The sequence below is a fragment of the Hylobates moloch genome, unplaced genomic scaffold, assembly GCF_009828535.3.
Source record: "Hylobates moloch isolate HMO894 unplaced genomic scaffold, HMol_V3 SCAFFOLD_2, whole genome shotgun sequence".
Classification (NCBI taxonomy): Eukaryota; Metazoa; Chordata; class Mammalia; order Primates; family Hylobatidae; genus Hylobates; species Hylobates moloch.
Window position 1 is genome coordinate 58,237,435 of NW_026652277.1, and position 20,836 is coordinate 58,258,270.

The 20,836-nt window shown below is 38.1% G+C and overlaps 1 protein-coding gene across 1 annotated transcript; it reads right to left on the bottom strand.

Moving 5' to 3' along the window:
- Positions 1 to 158: 158 nt before the first annotated feature.
- EREG (epiregulin) lies at positions 159 to 19,619 on the bottom strand. Its single transcript, XM_032150114.2, has 5 exons — positions 19,553 to 19,619; positions 5,520 to 5,606; positions 3,934 to 4,057; positions 2,179 to 2,328; positions 159 to 240 (listed from the first exon to the last, which is right to left on the bottom strand). Exons 1-5 carry the CDS (start codon positions 19,617 to 19,619, stop codon positions 159 to 161), a joined length of 510 nt encoding a protein of 169 aa, XP_032006005.1.
- Positions 19,620 to 20,836: the final 1,217 nt, after the last annotated feature.

Here is a 20,836-nt window from a genome sequence, read left to right on the forward strand (position 1 = left end):
GTCAAAAAGAAAACAAAAATAAAAACATTTTTCAAGTATATTAAAATACAGTGTTATTGACCTAACACTTGACTCAACATAAATATTATTAATAAAATGGGAATATTAATATTAACTAGGCACACTGTTATCCCTGCCCATAAGTTTGACGGCGCCATTCAGACTTGCGGCAACTCTGGATCCCCTGAGGTAACTCTCTCATATTCCTTCTTTGGTTCTTTACTTTTTCGATTTCTGTACCTGGAAATATTCACAAACGAAACTGTTAGCACTGCAGTTAACAGGAAAGGAACAAGTGTGTTATATATGGACTCCAAAGGCACATTAGCATAGTGTTTCCAAAATGACAAAGTTGAACAGATTTAGGTTGGACAATGTTAAAAAAAAAAAAGAGGGATGAAGAGGTGGTGTGCTGTAGTCAAACAATTTTGGAATGAAATGATAAAATACACTTAAAGAGTTTCTCAAAGTCTTTAACGTGATCATGAATATTGTGAAATTTCAAGAGGCGTGTGGCCACATTTAAGTCTGAGTTTTAGGTTTTCTTTTTCTGTCTCTCTTTCTTTCTTTTTCCTTCCTCCCTTCTAAGGAATGAATATTTACAAATCATGCTACATTAGTACACTCTGTCCATCACATTGATATAATGCTATCACTAATCAAAATAAAAATAATATTTATCAGGCACTAATTTGGTGACCTACAATTTTCTAAGTGCTATGCATGCAGTATTTATTTTACCTTCACATTTGCTGTTACCATCCTCATCTTACAGATGAAGAAAGTGAAATACAAATGGGTTATATATAATGTGCCCAAAGTCCAAGGACTCATAGCTAGGATTCATAAATTTATCATAAATCAGAATCTTCTTTCATTTATTCATTAAGCTATTTTCCTAATATTTTTGAGTTTATTTTGTCCCTATTTTGGAAATGAGACATGTAGCTTTTAGGAAACCACATCATGTCTATGTTTACTGGAAGAATATGAATTAGAAAGAATTTGTTCTTCACTCTGGCATTTGTCAACTATATGAGCTGGGACATGTGAATGAACCCCTCTAAGGCTCAGTGCCCCATCAGTGCCCACAAAGGAAAGGATTGTGGTCAAAGATTTTTCAGGCATATTTCAGTTTTAATAATATTTAGTTCTGTCATGGCAACTTATTAGGAAGGCATTATTATTTGTTGGATACTTAGAATCAAATGTGGACAAAATAAAATTAATATTATGAAAGTAGCACACTTTCAGACCTTCAAAATTGGAAGTGCACTATTTTCACAGAAAAATAAAAACTTAAATTCACCTTGAGTAATTTGTACCTGTTTCAAAATATGTTTCATGGAGACATTTTAAAGGGAACTGTTATTAATTAATTCACACTGTTCCCATCCTTTGCTCCCAACGGTTAAAAAAAATGCCAAACTATACTTTCAATGTTCACTTTCTATTTTTCTGTTTTCAGCTTGTGACAACAACGCACATGAGGATGAGGTACGACTGTTTTGGGAGACTGACACAAACTATTTTTTAACAACCATTTTTTATAATTGTCTAGAAATAGTTCCACCAGTCTGCCTTAAACTGTAAGACAACCCAAGCTTCTAAGGTTATTAATTTACAAGGTTGTTTTTTATAAAATAAGAAATGTGACTTGATGGATTAAATTCAGGTGGTTGACTATAACAGTAGCACCTTTCCTATGATTTACTTTCACGTGAAATATCATATTACATACTAAAAGCAGCCACCCTATAACTAATGTAGGATAAGAATTTCTGTCCATATTTTATGAAGGAAGGAATTGATACTCTCAATTTGACTTATGTAAGGTCACATAGGTAATAAGTATTAGAGCTGATTATAAAGTTCAATCCAGATGTTCTGCAGCAAAAACATATTTTTTAAAAATAATTTCAAGTTATTTCAGATTCAGGGGTACATATGCAGGTTTCTTAACAGGGTATATTGTATGATGCTGAGATTTGGGGTACAATTGATCCCATCACTCAGGTATTGGGCATAATACTTAATAGTTTCTCAATTCTTGTAAATATCATTTGTACAAGTTCAATCTTATCTCTCTAATACTTTATCCATATTTTTACCCAGTTTATAGGTCTGCATTAATAAAAGTAATTTATAAAAGCAGAGTATAAAACTACAGTGACTTACCATCTACAGAAATAATATGTGGAACCGACGACTGTGATAAGAAACAAAATAATAAGAATCACGGTCAAAGCCATATATTCTTTGCTTAAAGGTTGGTGGACGGTTAAAAAGAAGTGTTCACATCGGACACCAGTATAACCCACTTCACACCTGAAAGATAATACGGAAGAAAGAAAGATCAGTTATTTAAAGAGGTAATCATGGTTGTGAATTAGTTTTATAGGGACTAACATCACACTGTAATGCAAGAAATCAACAAAATTTGCTAAAGGTTGTAAAGAGGATTTCAAAGATTAAGTTAGACCAGTAACGATAAAAGGGCTCCACATAGCTCTTGGACTAAATTGTAGTATTAAAATGATGGTTGTGTTCAGCTGTCATGGTGGCTGACAGTCCACAGTGGCGGGTGAGTAATGACAAAAGGGCTCCACATAGCTCTTGGGCTAAATTGTGGTATTAAATGATGATTGTGTTCAGCTGTCATGGTGGCTGACAGTCTACAGTGGTGTTTTATAAGTTGTATAGGTTTGAGATTCCTTTTGTCTAAATCAGTGGAATCAATTCTTTTTTGTTTGTTTGTTTGTTTGGTTTTTTTTGAGATGCAGTCTCCCTCTGTCTCCCAGGCTGGATTGCAGTGGTGTGATCTCTTGGCTCACTGCAACCTCCACCTCCCAGGTTCAAGCAATTCTCCTGTCTCAGCCTCCTGAGTAGTTGGGATTACAGGCATGCGCCACCACACCTGGCTAATTTTTGTATTTTTAGTAGAGGCGGGGTTTCACCATGTTGGCCAGGCTGGTCAGGAGCTCCTGACCTCAAGTGACCTGCCCGCCTCAGCCTCCCAAAATGATGGGGTTACAGGGTTGAGTCACCGCGCCTGGCTTGGAATCAATTCTTTTTTTTTTTTTTTTGAGATGGAGTCTCACTCTGTCACCCAGGCTGGAGTGCAGTGACGTGATCCCTGCTCACTGCAAGCTCCGCCCCCCGGGTTCATGCCATTCTCCTGCCTCAGCCTCCCACGCAGCTGGGACTACAGGCACCTGCCACCACGCCTGGCTAATTTTTTTGTTTTTTTGTATTTTTAGTAGAGACGGGGTTTCTTGATCTCCTGATGGTCTCGATCTCCTGACCTCGTGATCCGCCCTCCTCAGCCTCTCAAAGTGCTGGGATTACAGGCGTGAGCCATCGCGCCCGGCCTGGAATCAATTCTTAAAACAATACCTGATATAGAAGTTGAAGGAAAAGATCCAAAGCAGAGAGACACCATCTTGGCAAGTGTGAGAGGCATCAGAAGCCCTCCCTACTCTGCACCTCTGACATATGTGTGCAATTTAAAAGCTACTATTCACTACCTAATTTTTAAAAACTCAGAAAAATTTCTAATAATATATATACTGCATTTAACAGCCCATGGAAATATAGGGTAATTTCAAAATATAAAAATAGAAATACTAAGAGTAAAACTGCATTTGTTTCTCAAATGTTCTCACTTACAAGTGGGAGCTAAATCATGCGTACACATGGTCATAGAGAGTGGAGTAATAGACTCTGGAGACTTCAAAAGGTAGAAGAGTTTTTGGGGGATTAAGGGATGAAAAATTACCTAATGGGTCCCATGCACACTATTTGAGGGGTAGGTACTCTAAAAGCTCAGACTTCACCACTACTGAATATATCCACTAACAAATCTGCACTTGTACCCCTAAATCTATAAAACAAAATTTTACAAACTGCATTTGTTTATTTCTGACATATTACCTGCAGTAGTTTTGACTCATGTCCACCAGGTAGATGCACTGTCCGTGCAAACAGTAGCCATTCATGTCAGAGCTACACTTTGTTATTGACACTTGAGCCACACGTGGATTGTCTTCTGTCTGAACTGTAAAAGAAGTGGAAAGTTGAATATATTCTGCAGCCTTCATGGAAGAATTTCTCACTCTTTCGTAACCACTGAGCTACTTCTACAAAATAGATCAGATGCCAATCAGTCGAGGAGAATTTTGAGAAGTGAAGTCACTCTAGTTGTCACACCCCCTAGACCAATCAATAAACACTTGAATCCAAAGGAAAACGTCCAACAGACTAAACAAAAGAAGATAACATGCGAGGATTTCATTCTCAAAAGACAACCTGTAAGGGTAGAGAAGGCAAATTTAACACACACATGTGTCATTATCCTCCAAGTGGGTGTTATTCACTTCTTCAAGCAAAATTTGTCTAATTTTTCCCAAGTCCCAAAACGTTTCTGAAATCTATTACTCCCCAAAGCAGTTGCGAGCTCATACCATTAATTAATTCAAAGGAGCTTAATTCTACGGTGGATTTTTAATCAGTAAGCCTGGCTTTGGTGCATGTTCTCAAGTTGTTGAGGTTACCATTAATGAAATTAACCAGTCTCCCAATATCTCTAATGATGAGGCCTGAATCCAAACTAGACAAACCCTGAGGGAGAAGGGCCTCTGGTAGACAAATACAGCCATGAAAATAGGAGCCTCGGTGTAAAATTCACTTTAGAAAGCTTTAGATACCAAAATGTGAAAGACACTTATAAAATTACTTTTAAAACAGCAATTTGATTGTAATACTCTTGCCCAAATAACCAAAGAAGGAAAAAAAAAAAAAAAAAAAAGGTGATGCGGGGGAGGCTGACCAAACCTCCAGAGAACCTGATGGTGAGGGACAAAAGATAAAGTTGTTATGGAAAATATCCTGCTTCCTTAAAATAACTCAGTTATCTTGATTCAATAGCTCAGAATGAAGATAAAGCTGATCCCTCTTGGACCATATCTGGAGTCCACAGTCCTCGAGGGGAAAAAACTGTATTACATATCTTTGTATCTGTATGCCTTAGCACAGCATTTGGTGCATACTACATACTCGATAAATGTTTTCTGAATGAACACTGTGCCTAGAAAGAAAGCACTATCATTTGTTCTTCTTACAAAGAGAGAGAGAGGGGTAGAAAGAGAGAGATAGAGAACCTACTCTGTACGAAGTTTTCCTGTTTTGCTGTTTTGCCTGGAATCCAGTCAGTGTGGTCTCTGAGGATTTTTTGCAGTAAAGTGCCAGGAGACGGCCAAAGGGAATGCAATTTTTTGTTGTTGTTGTTCCCTATCTCTTCACAATCAAATCTGTGTATATAATTTGTCTGGTCCCTCTCCTACCAGTTATTCCTTTATATAACTTTTTCAGAACATTAGTTTATATTGTGGTTTAAAAAGTAATATAGCAGCTATTCTTACCCTTTTTTAAAATTATCACATACTTATAGTCTTTGAGTTTATATTTCTGTTTAAAAATAATGTAGTATCTTGATGCCACATTGACAAACTTGGGCTTACCTAAAGCTGTGCAGTTATCACTGGACTCTCCTGGAATACATGATGGAATCACAGTTGTACTGAGGACTGCCTGTAGAAGATGGAAACCTATTTATGAAGAAAAATCAAATATATAATTAATGTGTTAAGGAAAGAAATCTTGATCAAATTTCTACGTAACTGCAGAACTTATAGAGTTGTTTTGTTTCACGGATTTGGTCCATCAAAACCATAAAACAAAATAATTCATGGAAACAGGCATATAACAGAAAATACAAACTCCCCCAGCTATTCTGTGGAAGGATAAACGCCTTGGCATTACATTCACGGTTACAGATTTGACCTGCTCTAAATATTTCACAATAACATTTTCAAAGATTTGATTTTGAAGTTTGATTTCCTAAGACACACATCAGTTGGAGAATTTCCACTATTTTATTCCATCATGTGTTCAGAGAAATGCTCCTAATTAGACCCCATCACAAAAGAAGGCTCTAAATAAAAAATTGGTTTCCACTTATGGTAACAACAAGAAACTCAACCTAAGAAACATTCATTATTGATTTATGTACCTAAGTTACTCTTTGCATTGCATTACACATGAGTATAGATTTTAATTAATACAATGCAAGCTAGGTAAAATCAGAATATATCTTGTCTAATATGACAAGGAACAGACATACCAAATGAACCATACTGAGCCCTAGAATCCAGTTTCTATCAGCCTAGGAAGAGTCTGAATCAGCTGTTTCATCATGTGTATTCAGTGAAAAGATAAAATGTTGGAACACAGATTATCAGAATGACTCAAGTACTTTCTGAATTGTATAGGAATCATCGTAAGAAGAACTCTTTCAATTTCACAGATGTTTACTTAAGAGCTTTAGCTGCTTCTGTTTAAGCTTTAGGTATTTGCACTTCAAACACTCCAATTTATTTGAGTAACTGTTATATAGTAAATACTAATGGTGGTGGTAGTAGTCGTAGTAGCAGCAATTAAGCTCCACTAAATTAATTAATGGCTTCAGCTTGCAATTGCTTTGGGGAATAATGAATTTCAGAACTGAGATTTGGAAAAAAATAGACATTTTGTTTGAAGAAGTGAATAATACCTACTGTGGGGGATAATGACATGTGTGTTAAGCTTGCTTTTTCTACACCCTAAAGGTTGTCTTTTGAGAACAAATACCTCCTATGTTATTTTCTGTAGTAGGTTGGACATTTTCGATTGGATTCCGGTGCTTATTGGCCTAGGGTGCGTGATAACTAGAATGACTTCCTACTCCTGAAAATTCTTTTTGACTGATTGGCAGCTAGGTAAATGTAATCTAGGTAAAATCAGAATAAATCCTATCTAATATGAGAAGGAATAGGCATGCCAGATGAACCACACTGATAATCCAGTTTCTGTAAGCACAGGAAGAATTTGAATCAACCTGTTTCATTGAAGTAGCTAAGTAAGTGGTAACTGTTATGAAAGGATGATTAATGCCTCCATAAAGGCAAAAAATATATTCAACTTTCCATTTCTTTCACAGTTCAGACAGAGGACACTCCATCTTTCTAACATGTACTGTGTACCAGTGATATGGTTTGGCTCTGTGTCCCCACCCAAATCTCATCTCGAATTGCAATCCCCCTGTGTTGAGAGAGGGACCTGCAATCCCCACGTGTTCAGGGAGGGAGGTGATTGAATCAATGGGGGTGGTTTCCTGCATGCTGTTCTCAGGATAGTGAGTGAGTTCTCATTAGATCTGATGGTTTTATACGTGTTTGGAAGTTCCTCCTTCCCCCCGCTCCTGCCACCTCTTGAAAAAAGTGCTTGCTTCCCCTTCACCTTCGGCCATGATAAGTTTCCTGAGACTTCCCCAGCCGTACAGAACTGTGAGTCAATTAAAGTTCTTTCCTTTATAAATTACCCAGTCTCAGGGAAGTTCTTTATAGTAGTGTGAAAACAAACTAATACAACCAGGTATGGTCCTATTCACCTTATCTATATTACATTATTTAGTCCTCTCAGTGACAATTTGAGGAAGATACTATTATTATCCCCATTAGAGAAAACTAAGGCATAAAGAGTTTAAATAACTTTTCCCAAGGATACATATGGTTAAATGGGCCACTTTATAGAATTTGGAAATAGGCAATAGTACTAGAGTATAATGGACATCACAGAGAACACATTATGGTAGCTGTAATTGAAGTAGAGTATTTAACCCAACATAGAGGCCACAAAGTATGGTGGAAAGGCAGTCTTGTGAGGAAAACTTGAGCTACATGATCTTGAAAAAAAATTAATTTACCTTTGTGGGTCTTAATTTTTCCTATCTTATAGATTTTGGGAGAGAATACAGTGAAATAAACTAATGGTTTTTTTGTTTTGTTTTGTTTTTTCTGAAATGGCTGACACATCCCATAAATGTTCCTCGACTCTCAACTTCTAGCCTCTGGTTTCAGCAGTGTATGTGGACAGTGCCCTCTACTGGTTTATAACAAGATTGTATATCTCTGTAATTTGGTACTGTAAAGAAAGATTTAATTCGTGTAATAAAAGAATTTTATTTTTTCTCAGTTAGAGAAGGCTTGCATCTGTTAAGCCGATTGTATATTTTTAGGTTCTGAAAACTAAATTACACATCGGCATCAGCATCATAATGTATAACTTCATATATCAAATTTCACACTTAATTCTGTGAAGTAGTTATTAGTCTCAAATACCCTCAGTGTATTTAAATTAAATGTCTTGTCTAAGATCACTTATGACCACAGAAGAGTTACAAATTTATCTTTTGACATCAAGTCTCCTATTCTTCAATGATTCGAAAATTCTGTTGTCTTTAAAGGTTCAGAATTGTCCCCTCCCCACTCCATGCTTTTTCTACAATATAAATGCTGCTTCAATTGCTCTTGTGGAACCACAAAAAGTATATTTTTGCTGAATGACAAAGAAATAGCTAAAGCCTAGATTTCATTGTCAGTTGAACAGAGTTGAAAACTGTTTCACTAAGCTTTTTATGGAGGATAAGCTAGATTCTCATTCAAGTCAATTTTATTTTATATCCCAATAATAATTTCACCATACTTTCACTACTGAAGAATTAAATCCTTTAACTAATACAGTTTCCTCAGTACAAATTGGAGTTTTAGTTGCACGTGCTTACATCCTTGACGTTCCTATTCCTACATATTTCTTCATCTGAGGAAACTTTGGAGAAGACATTACCAATTCTCCCTCCAGGAAAATGCTAGCCAGGGAAAAAAAAAAATGCACATTTGAAGCTAGTTTCTCTATCCTTTGCATAAACTAAAGCCTAACCTTTCCTGCTTGGAATTGCCTCCAATTGCAACCTGCAACTATTATAGAATCTAACTTACTTTGGAGTGTTGCTGTTAGTCTTCTTTTTTAAAGGTTTTTAGTAGTTGTTAGTTTTTCCACCATTGGAAACTTTGTTCCAGTTGTTCAAGCCACAGGTGAAATACTTGTCTTTGTTAATTAAAGAATGTTCAGCCCAGGGTGTGCCTCCACAAAAACTGGGCTTTCCTTACTTGTGACGCTCCCTTGGACACAGTCCATCGCTCAGGATAGTTTCTGTGAGACTTGCTGCATTAATCCTACAGCAAGATATTTTACAGGTGGAATTGTATGTAATTTTAAATGTTCCTTTCAAATTAAAGTGTATAACTGCAATTCCATTATGGATGGATGTGGCCAAGAAAACAGCAAAATTAATTCTAAGTCATGTCCATCTGCACAGCACTATTGCTTTAAAACAGTGGTTCTCAAATGTTCCTGCAATATGCGTCTGCTCCCAAACAGTTGCAAACTAGGGTAGAAGAGTGAATGCGATCCAATGAATAAGAAATCTATCTCCAGAGAAATATTACATCCACTGTCCTGTTAACCTTAAGAATCACTAGTCAGGGCCAGGTGCGGTGGCTCACGCCTGTAATCCCAGCACTTTGGGAGTCTGAGGCGTGCAGATCACAAGGTCAGGAAATCGAGACCATCCTGGCTAACACAGTAAAACCCCGTCTCTACCAAAAATACAAAAAAAAAAAGAAAAATTAGCCAGGCGTGGTGGTGGGCACCTGTAGTCCCAGCTACTCGGGAGGCTGAGGCAGGGAGAATGGCGTGAACCCGGGAGGCGGAGCTTGCAGTGAGAGGAGATTGCACCACTGCACTCCAGCCTGGGCGACAGAGCAAGACTCCCTCTCAAAAAAAAAAAAAGAATCGCTAGTCATTATTCTAATGAGTCATACAGGGAGGGAATAAATGCTAAAGTCATGCATATATTTCCTTAATGTCAGGTTTTTCATGACCTTAGTGTTGTTTGAACATAATTTCTGTATGATTGGACCTCAAATACTATATTTGGCTTTTTCATTCTTGACAGTAGATTCTTGCTAAGCAAATAATTCACTATGATACTAAAGATTTTAGATAGTGTCTGTGTCAAAAATACAGATCTGGTGGCATTTCTTGTCTGGTGGCATTGGTAACTAAGATACAGAGGAATTTCTTGCCAGATGATATAACACAGACGATCTGTAAACTCAAAATTGGCAGTTGGCGCTTCTTTTACAATACAGGTACAAAAATGGAAATGCATTCAGAGGTCATTATTTCTATCAAATTTCCAAATGGGTTTTAGGAATGTGAACCTCACCTATATATCTCTCTGCCTTAATTTTTCAGGTTATGTTTCAGTGAAATCTCAGATGTGCCAGCAGGAAGTGGTGCCAGTGACTCAGAGGATACAAATCGCCTCTTCCCTGTGAGTCAGGGCCAAGCCTACACCCTTACACAATATTGGGGACCGCGCGTGGGAGAGGTTGAGTGCCATCACAGGAATGGCAATAGCAGTAAATGTCGTGGGCCCTGGAGCACTAAGAAGTGGTTGCCCAACAGTCAGACAAAATGCCAGATGTAGAAAATGTACTTCCTATTGCATATGGTTTCTTTTGACTTGCTTCATTTTTATTTATATTTATTTTGTTTTATGAGGCTCTTGCTCGTTTGCCCAGACTGGAGTGCAGTGGTGCAATCACAGCTCACTGCAGCCTCGAACTCCTGGGCTCAAGTGATCCTCCCATGTTGGCCTCCAAAAATGCTAGAATTCCAGGCTTGAGCCATTGTGCCTGGATTGACCTTGCTTCCTAAGGATCGCACTGAGGGCTCATCCAGAAGGAGGCCAGTACAGAGGAGGCTAGGATTTGATGACTGGATGACCAAGCCAAGTCAGCAAAATCAATTGCAAATCTTAGGGTGAAATGACTATTCTGGAAAACAGTCAAGAAAATAAAAATGATCCAAATTAAAATCAGGTAGATTACAGAATAAAAGAAATGCATCTCATTTTCCCAATTTAACCTTTTAGGCTATCTAGACCAGAAAAGCAAACTTGTGCAGAATCATAGCAATTGTCCAGCCCAAACACATAGCAAAATCCTCTTTGTTCACACTTTTGCTGTGGTCACATGCCAACCTTCTCAGACTATTCATTTTTTACCATCTTCCATGGCAGTCTGTGATTTTAGAATTTGTCTATAATAGGCTTGTTGGGTCTTGTGTGCTTTTAAGGAGTGAATATGCCTTCGCTGTTTTTGGATGTCTTTTTGTTTTAAATTAAATTCCACTATTTGATAAGCTCTTGCTTCACCTTGGTCAAAATAACTCTAAAACTCATTATCACATCAGATACTGAAAAGACTTACTGTCAGCACCTTCTAGCAGCAACCTACTTTTCAGAGAGTATATATATGTGTGTGTGTGTGTGTGTGTATACACATATATACTTATATATATTACTTATATACATATAAATATATATACACATACATATATACACATATATATATAAATCTATAGAAAACTAACCTTGCCTTCTGCCAGTAATAATTCTATTCCTATATATTTTTAATGTTAGCTTTGTAACTACACTTCATTAAGACCTAAGTGTAAAAACTGTCTATAGCAATTTGAGATAAAACATATGAAACCCGAGGTTAATATAACAGGTTAAAAATAAGTATTTTAATTTTGAGTTTTGAAAAATAGCCATAGAATCTTCCTTGTCAAGTAGCAAAAATATTAATATGCCATGTGTTTCTAGTCATAAGCATTAAGTTATACGCTCCAATTTAGGTAGTCATTTCTAAATCACACTTCAAATGCCAATATATTTCGCTTACATATTATCATACAATGCTATACTTAAAGCTAGTCAAATAAAGAATCAGTGAGTCAAAATATAAGGAAATTATCTATTTTACACTAAATATGAATTTAAAGATGTGTATCTTGTTCATAATGGAAGTATTTCCAGAATGCAGGAGAATACATACCAACTCTTGTGTAAAGAATATAACCCAGCACTTTGGGAGGCCAAGGCTGGTGGATCATGAGGTCAAGAGATAGAGACCATCCTGGCCTACAAGGTGAAACCAAAACACCAAAAAAAAAAAAAATAGCCAGGTGTGGTGGCAGGTGCCTGTAGTCCCAGCTACTCAGGAGGCTGAGGCAGGAGAATGGCATGAACCCGGGAGGCAGAGGTTGCAGTAAGCCAAGATCACCCTACTGCACTCCAGCCTGGTGACAGAGCGAGACTCTGTTTAAAAAAAAAAAAAAAAAGTACAATTTAAATTAATCTGAGTGTTTGGAATTTTGTGACTAAAATCTCTAAAGGTGGGACTTGCCTCCCCTAAAAGCCAAAGCTTCATTTATAGAGTATTGTTTCAAATTTTCTGTTGGAAACATATTTTTCTCCTCAAGGCAATTTTACATAAGAAGAGCTTTTTTATAACCTTTTCTACCTTGACTCCTTTCCATTGGGCTTCTCACTTCTATAAATCCAATTTAAATTATGCTTACATTGTTATTCCAAAAGAAAAATCTCCTAAAGGAGCAACAGTTTGGACTATAAGTGTCTGCAATTTGCCTTCTTTTCATTATGGCCACATTGTGGCATGAAGCTTGGATATTTAATGGCATTTTGAGAAGCATATTGACTATATTGTTTTCTCTGTAGATGTCTATGGCCAAACATGAATCTGAAAGGATAAAGTTTTAATCAGTGAGCACACACAAAAAAAGAGAAAGGGAATACATTAAAGATGATTTCAAAAGACTCGAAGTTAATTACTTTTTATCCAGAGAACCCACATAATACAACTCACACACTGGAGGCTGCTAAGGAATTCTACTTTCAGATAATATAGTTTATGAAAATATAGTTTGAGTTGACATTGGCGACCTTGACTTCGGTGAGAGCCACATATGCCTCCATAGCATGATAGCCGGGTGGGATGGGCATAGTTACAATCCAATCATCAAAAAGGAGGGCAGCTTACCCCATCCTTGCTTTTAGTAACTACATTTGTCAAATAATATTTACTCAATAAATATCTATTGAGAGTTGTCTACATGCAAGATATTGAACAAAACACTGGAAAGAAAACTGGTACAAAAGACATTGTTCCTGCCCTAAATAGACTTAAAGGAGTTGGACACCTAAGGGTGGTAAGGAAAGGAGAGAATTTATAGATGATGCCAATTTCTAGTCAGAAAAAAAACGGAGAATGTTGCCATTAAAAAAGGAGGAGACATAGGCAGGACAGCAGGCTTATGGTGGCGTTTGGGCACGAAGGCATGAAGGGAGTGAACATATTTGAGTTTAATGTTTATCTATAGGTATTACCTATTTGTATTTCTGAGGCTGTTGAGAATACAGTAAAGGAATAAAAATTTATTTGGAGACTAGGAGAAGTCTATTTGAAAGTCATATGAGGAGATACTACCTTTAAAGGAATGGAAGTCATTTAAATGTTCCAAGGAAAATAGTATGGTATGGAAAATAACAGAACTTTGAGAAACAGGTGGTACAGATCAGACAGAAGTGGCAAAGAAAAGAGAAAAAGAAATTAGAGAAAAAAGAAAATTAAGTGTGCTGAGAGCTAAGAGAGTAGAGTTGTAAAAGGAAGTAGAGTGTGGTTATCAAAGGAATAATCAGAGAAAGTATTCATAATTCCATCGTAAATAAGACTCATTATTATTAGATGTGAATGGTGCTAAAATCAGCAATAAATATTGCCAACCTGATTTCTTAAACATGAGAATGGGCTTTATATTTGTATCCAGATTATCATTAAAATTAATTTTGTCTTGGTAACTCAAGCACTAATTTTCCAAACTGTGAATTATGGGTGACAATGTGTAACAGCAATTAAAAAAGGTATATTTTATGTTATTGGTTCTCAACCAGGAGCAAAATTGCCAACCAGGGCTGGCAAAATTGTATCCCTTGTTGGCAAAATTGTTCCTGGGAACCATTGTTACCATATGGTAATGTCTGGAGACTATGTTGGTTGCCACAACTAGGGGATGCTACTGACATCTAGAGGGTAGAGACCAGGGTTGTTGCTCAACACCCTGCAGTGCATAGGACAGCCCCCCTGCAACAAAGAATTATTTAGTCCCTAATGTCAACTGAGACAAGGTTGAAAAATCCAGCATTAGACTCATGAGAAATGGAATCCAGTTTTAGCTCACATACTTATTTAGTTTCCCTGCAACTGAGCTGCCTTATCTCTGAAAACAGAGAACAATGAGTGAGGTGGGGTAGAGGGTGAAATGAAGTTTGGATTAGATTCCTCAAAGGTTTCTTTAATTTCTAAAACAATGCTTCTCTTTCCGCCACTGGTAGTCATATCACTGCCACTTTATTCAGTCCTATCATAGCTCAGTAGCCCCTCTCTCTTCCTCTCTTCCTCTTCTCTTTCTGTCTCTCTCTCTCTCCCTCTCTCTCTCTCTCACACACCCACACATGAATATCTTCAGTTAATACTGAATAATATAATAATATAATAGATAAAAATGTGAAAGAGAGGGAAGAAAACTTATTAGACTTCATCAGAAACAACAACAGAATTGAATTTTCCAAAACTGTTACTTAACCTCAAGATATTTTGCTTCTCAAAATATTTTTTAAATATTTTTAAATACATTTTTAAAGTACAGCTAATTGAGTCTATAACATAGCTGTGATAACTCCAAATAAAGTATCAATGCAATCATCCATCTAGCAAACATTTATGGTGTTTAATATAAGCCTATCACAATAGAAATGATAAAAGATGACTATAGCACCAGCAAGGAGGGACAGAGTTATACACACACTTACAGTATGGTGTGTGCTGTGACAGGGGCCATAGGACAAAAGGAATGGGAAAGGTGCAATGGAGGAGGGTCAGGGCTTATCAGAGAAGTGCCTAAGGAAGTGGCTCCTTTTTCAGTCTTAAAGGATGAGTACTTTCACCAAAAGTAAAGAGTGACTTGAGGGCATTGACAGTAAAGGGTACAGCATATTCAAACCCGAAGCCTGACATGCTGTGTACTCCTGTTTCCTCATTTGTAAAACGGGAACAATAATAACTTTCTGGGCTAAAAAGGCATCCTAAGAACTAAATGAGGCTTTTTTTTTTGTAAGAAACCATTTTGATGATGACAGCTCTAATTTTAAAAGTGCTTTCTATGAATTTGTGTATCATCTTATCCATTAAATCTACGGACAATTACCTGACAAGGTTACTGTGGATAACCTTTTTTTTTTTTCAGATGAGAAAACTGAGGCTCAAAGATAAATCACTCTTTCTGAAAGTATGAAAGAAAAAAATAGTGCATGAAATCTGTGTTTTATACACTATACACTATGCCTCAGTTCAAGGCTATAAAATTTACATATATAAAGATGTGTGTGTGTGCACCTATCAATCACTTTCATGCCTCAAATTTAAAATTGAGAATTTTTAACCTGAGAGATTAATGTTTAACATTTTTCTTTCTGAATGTTACATATGTCTCCATGGAATACATCCATATATCCATGGAATACTACTCAGCTGTTAAAAGGAATGAAATAATGTCTTTTGCAGCAAATTGGATGGAGCTGGAGGCCATTATTCCAAGTGAAGTAACACAAGAGTGGAAAACCGGAAACCGTATGTTCTCACTTATACATGTACTATCTGTACTATGAGTACTATGTACTATGTACTATGAGTACACAAAGGCATACAGAATGATATAATGGACTTTAGGGACTCAGAAGGGGAAGGGTGGGAGGTGGGCTAGGGATTGAAAAAAAACTACACATTAGGTACAATGTACACTACTCAGGTGATAGGCGCACTAAAATCTCAGAATTCACCACTATATAATTTACCCATGTAACAAAAAAACATTTGCACTCCAAATGCTACTGAAATTTTTTTAAAAGGAGTTGGAGGATAAACCTATATATTCAGAGTCTTATGAGATATATTAAAAAATCCACTTTTTCTGGACAATTATCAAATCATCCTGAGTATTATAAATAGTATCCTAGTAAGTTAAATCATTACTTTAACCTAGACGGCCACTCAACCTTTACGTGCCCTATAACTAAACACCCAGTCTTACGTAAACTGCATCTCCAGAGGACGCTGAGTATGTGGCATTACTTCATTTTTTCAAGGGTTCCAGAATTGCCATGTCAAGGCAATGGCTGTCAGACTACTCCTCCCTCAGGATCTCTTCTATTACACCATTGGGAAGCGTTCTCATTGTCTCCCAATGGAATGTTTCCAGCAGCAGTTACGGCCATATTAATTAGACGATTTGTGTAGGCCTACACTCAAAGTAAAGATTGACAGATGAGGAAATCCCACTTTAATTTACATTCTCTTTGAAGAGGATTTCTTACTTGACATTTGCATCTTTCACGTGAACATTAACCAGGAAGTGGGAGATTCTTTTGCAAAAATAGACAGAAAACATTCAAATTCAGTTTCTCCAAAGTGATTATATGAGTATCGTTATTTTTTTAAAACCAAGGAAATACATTTACGTTCTCACAGTTAACAGGAATGGGCTACAGATCCCAAGTTGATCCCTTATCGATGCTATATTCAATTCACAATAATATACAAAGAATACAGGGAATAAAACAGACATAAGTTACCCTCTTTATTGCTTTACTTAATGTAAATCCTGGAAAATATAAAAATAAGGGCCCCAGTCAACTGACTTCAATGACTGCTTTATAATAAAAATCATATCTTAGGAATTGTGTTGATTAGAAATTATGAACATTAAGTAAAAATTCAACATATTTTAGCACAGCTTAAGAGAATAGTCACGTTTTATTTGTCTGATTTTGCACAGAGTCAGAAAGCCCATTTGTACATGTGCCGTGCCTATGAGAGGGTCTGAAACCTGGAGCAGCCCCAGGCTTCTCTGGAACTTCTCTATTGGAATCTGCTATGTTTATTATGCTCCTGCTAACCCTGAATCTCACTGGCTCTTTCCTCATTATCACAGAGTGACCTGGCCATTTACTATCTCTGAGTCTTTGTAAGGTACTTGACTTCACTGGGCTAATCAAATCTACCTCACGCAGCTATTTTAAGAAGTAAAGGTGATGATGTATTTAAAGCACCTAATACATAACATGGCTGCCACACAGTAGGCATTTAGTAACTGTTAGTTTTCTTCTCAACTCCTGGATTTGGGTCCTAGTGCTGAATCAGACACCCCAATTACCCAAGCTGCTCACATGGCAAGACTGTGCAGAAGGTGGCTAGGGTACCTGGTCAAAATCCAGACAGGAAAGGCCTGTCATCACGTTTTCTGACAAGATTTGTCATCTCAGGTTGTGCCAAGACTCAGGTAACTCACAAACTCTCAGGGTCAACAGAAATGATCAAAGACAAGCCTATTGTCTCATTGAGATTTATGCTTCTCATATTTTCAAAAAAGAATATTTCTTCTGCTTCATGCTCTCTCATTGATGAAGTACCACTAAATTGTCTTGGAGATGTCATTCAGGAACATATTCAAACACCCATGTAGGCATGAATAAAAATGTTTGAGGTTAAATAGAAAGCCCCTGAACATAACTGCAGAATTCAAGATAAAAATTTATCCTCCTCTCTTTAGAAAAATCACAAGATTAAAAAAGACAAAATTCTGATCTAAAATTATAGATTATTTAGAAAAATGTTATTCAGTATTTCAACTCTTCTACTTAATGTTCAGTAGGCCAAATATGCTAGCAAGCCCAAGTGTGGACTCTCTCACTTTGTCACTACTTTTCTATGTGAACTTGAGTTACAGTTCCCCAATTTATAAAACAAGAACATCAGTATTAAACACGTGTAAAATTTAAAAGTAACCAAATGATTGTGTGTAGCAATTTAAATCTGTATGTGTTAAGAGTGGAGGCTGGAACTTTATTCCCTAGTCATAACTACATAAAGCAGTTATAATATGTATGCTAAAATTTAAAATAAATGTCTCTCTCTCTTTTGCGGGGGGGAAGGACAGGATTTGGGAAAAGTATTTTTAGGAAATATTTTGTTTGGGGAAAAGAAGGCAATTTCAGAAATAACAGGTGGTCTTGCCAAAATAAGGCTATGGGCTGTGCATAACTGAATAGAGTTTAGAGATATAATACAGAACTTGAAACAGGAACTTTCCTAGTGGCAGAGAAATATACAAACAAACTGGGAAAACAGAAACTGACCTAACTCATTTGGAAATGGGCTTGGCAGCTGACGAAATAGATGAACTATAATTAAGTAATGCAATGAAGGAGGTAAGCACTTTCATGACAACAAAAACACACACAACACACACACTAGTGGGTAGTAACCAGGTTATTCACAGGCTCTTGCTGTCTCAAATTAGAATATTCAATGAAACACCCAGAACAGACATGTGCATTGTTCAGATGCAACCTTAATGTGGGGAAAATAATAAGTGCTAAGTTATTCTGACCTCGAGGTTAATTTCTAACTCTAGGAAGACTGTCACCTTTCTAATTTAATTCTTTTCAAAACAAAGACAGCAAAGCCACATTGTTTGCTGAGAATCTTCTAGCAAGTCTTTCTTAGCTCAGTTTTGGCAGAAACCACATATCTAGTTTCCACTTGTGTTCCTGGACTTAGACTTGTAATTTTCAACTATGCATAATAGGCATTTCATTAGGTCTCTCAACCCCTGAGATAAGGTATGTCAAAATAATAATTTAACAGTCACATCTTTCACAGGTAGAGTTAGAGGGTCTGGGAAATCAGCCTCATTCCAACTCCAGGGAGAATATGAGACTAGTGGTAACTTTTATTTTTTTATTAAGATAGTCATATACGACTTCAAACTCTTTCAAATTCCTTAAACTGAAGTTTAAGGAATTAGAAAGAAGTAATTTTTTTTTTAACAGAAAGGCTATTTAGGAAATTTTTCCCCTTGAATTAAATCATCTCAAATAGGAAGACTGGCATTAAAATACCCTCAGCGATCACAGGCTACCGGGTGCAATTAGCAGCAAGTGCAGAACGCTTGCTCCAGAGGCTGCTCGGGAGGCTGCAAGGGAAAACGGAAGCAGCAGGTGTAGGGGCGAAGGGCGGTGGGGAGCGCCAGGACCTGCCCAGGGCCCTTCTGCTCCAAATACCCTCGACCAGTGTTTTATTTCTCTTGCGTCTGGAGCTCAGCCAACTGGCACTGGCGCACACCAGCTCCTCCTGGAAAGCTAAACCAGGCTAGGTTTTAGAAAACTGAGTGCAAGACAGAGGAGAAAAGCTTTCCCCCCGCCCCACAAAAAAAATTTCTTACGCTAGTTTCTATTCCCCACTCTCCAACAAAAAGGAACAAGACATGAAATGTTAACAGTGCGTTCCAGGCCTTTAGATTTCTAGGACTGCGACTTTTCAAAAAAAAAAAAAAAAAAAAAGCTTTTTCAACAACTTTTTATTTTGTTTAATACGGAGATATTTCAATCCATGCATAAAATATATGCCAATAATTAATTCACCAATAAAAGGCATTTTAACATCGATCCCCAGTCCCCACCCCCAGTCCCACCATAGCGGAAGACAGACTCACGAAACAAGACATAATTTTAAATAGAGCACACTTGAACCTGGAGACAACTCCGTACTTGTCGAATGACAAATGCACAGGAGCCTTCCTTACTTGTCTCCTCTTTGGGGCGGCCGAAAGCCAAAGGGGAAGAACTTACCCAGGCAGAGCAGCAGCGCAGGGACCCTGCTGGCACAGAGCATCTCCATCCTCCTCCCCGCGGTCATCGGCGATGGGAGCGGGCGCTGGGGCTTGGCGGAGGGCGGCTGCGGGGAGTGCACGGGCAGGGCGGGAGCAGACGGGCTCACGGCAGTGGCTGGAGCGCGGCTGTCAGCCTGGAAGGGGCCACACGTTGGCCGTGTCCCTCTGACACTGGAAATATCAGGCAAGTGAGCTCAACTGTCCGGTGCTGCGAACTTTATACTAGGGAGCCCCTCCTGGGCCCTAACGGGGTGAGGTCAAGAGTGCCCAGAGTTTCATAATTGGCCCGAGGGAGGAGCGGCAGGAGGACTGTCCGGAAGTCATCCTCCCTCCCTGGAGCACCTGAGAGTAGTGGTTGAGGAATGAAAAAACGTCCTTCCGATTGGCCGGGGACTACTCCCGAAACTTTTCCATCTCCCTCTCGGAGGTGGGGAGCGTGGACCAGATGGCTTGGTTTGCTTTGTGGGGTCACCTGCCCTGTAGTGGGTGGTTTTGGTTGCTCAGGGTGACGGACATAACTTGAATCAGTCTTTTAGCCAAGGCTGGCGTTCCCCGTACATGCCTTTGGAGAGCTGTGCGTGTGTGACTTACTAACCTCAGCCACGAAAACTCCCTTAACTTGAAGTCTGTCAGTGATTCAAGCGCCCTCCTTGCATTGAAACGCCACCGCCCAGAAACGCCTTTCCCATCTGCGCCTTCCTTCTGAGACCCCTGCTTCTAATGTGGCTCAGGCATTTATTACCTCAAAGTCGAGTCATTGTGAAGAAAATTCCTGTTATTTTTTTTCCTTCTGTCGTATTTGCCATTTATCAGGTTGCTGCTTTTGATATGACTTCCTCCTAAATAGTGCCTTAATCCTGTCGCTCCCCTGCACAAAACCTTTCAACGACTTCCCATTGCTTTTTGGACAAGGCCTGCCACAAATGTGAACCCAGTCAGTCTTTTCAACCTCAGCTCCCACTATTTCCCCAGGCAAATTGTCTGACCCCGGCCAGGCTGGAAAACTCTCTAAGCCTTTCCTCACTCCCACTTTCCTACCTATGCTGATGGAGTCGTACTTTGAGGGAATGGCTACTTTTTAAAGGAATTAGTCAAATCCTGCTCAAATTCATGGTTCTCCTCAAGGGCCTGGGCTACTTAGGCGTATGGATCTCTTTTCATTCTGATCTCTCATAGCTTTTGTCGTTTGTCTTCTCCCTAGCCTCATAGAATTCTAGACCCGGTACTTTACACCTGGGGAAGC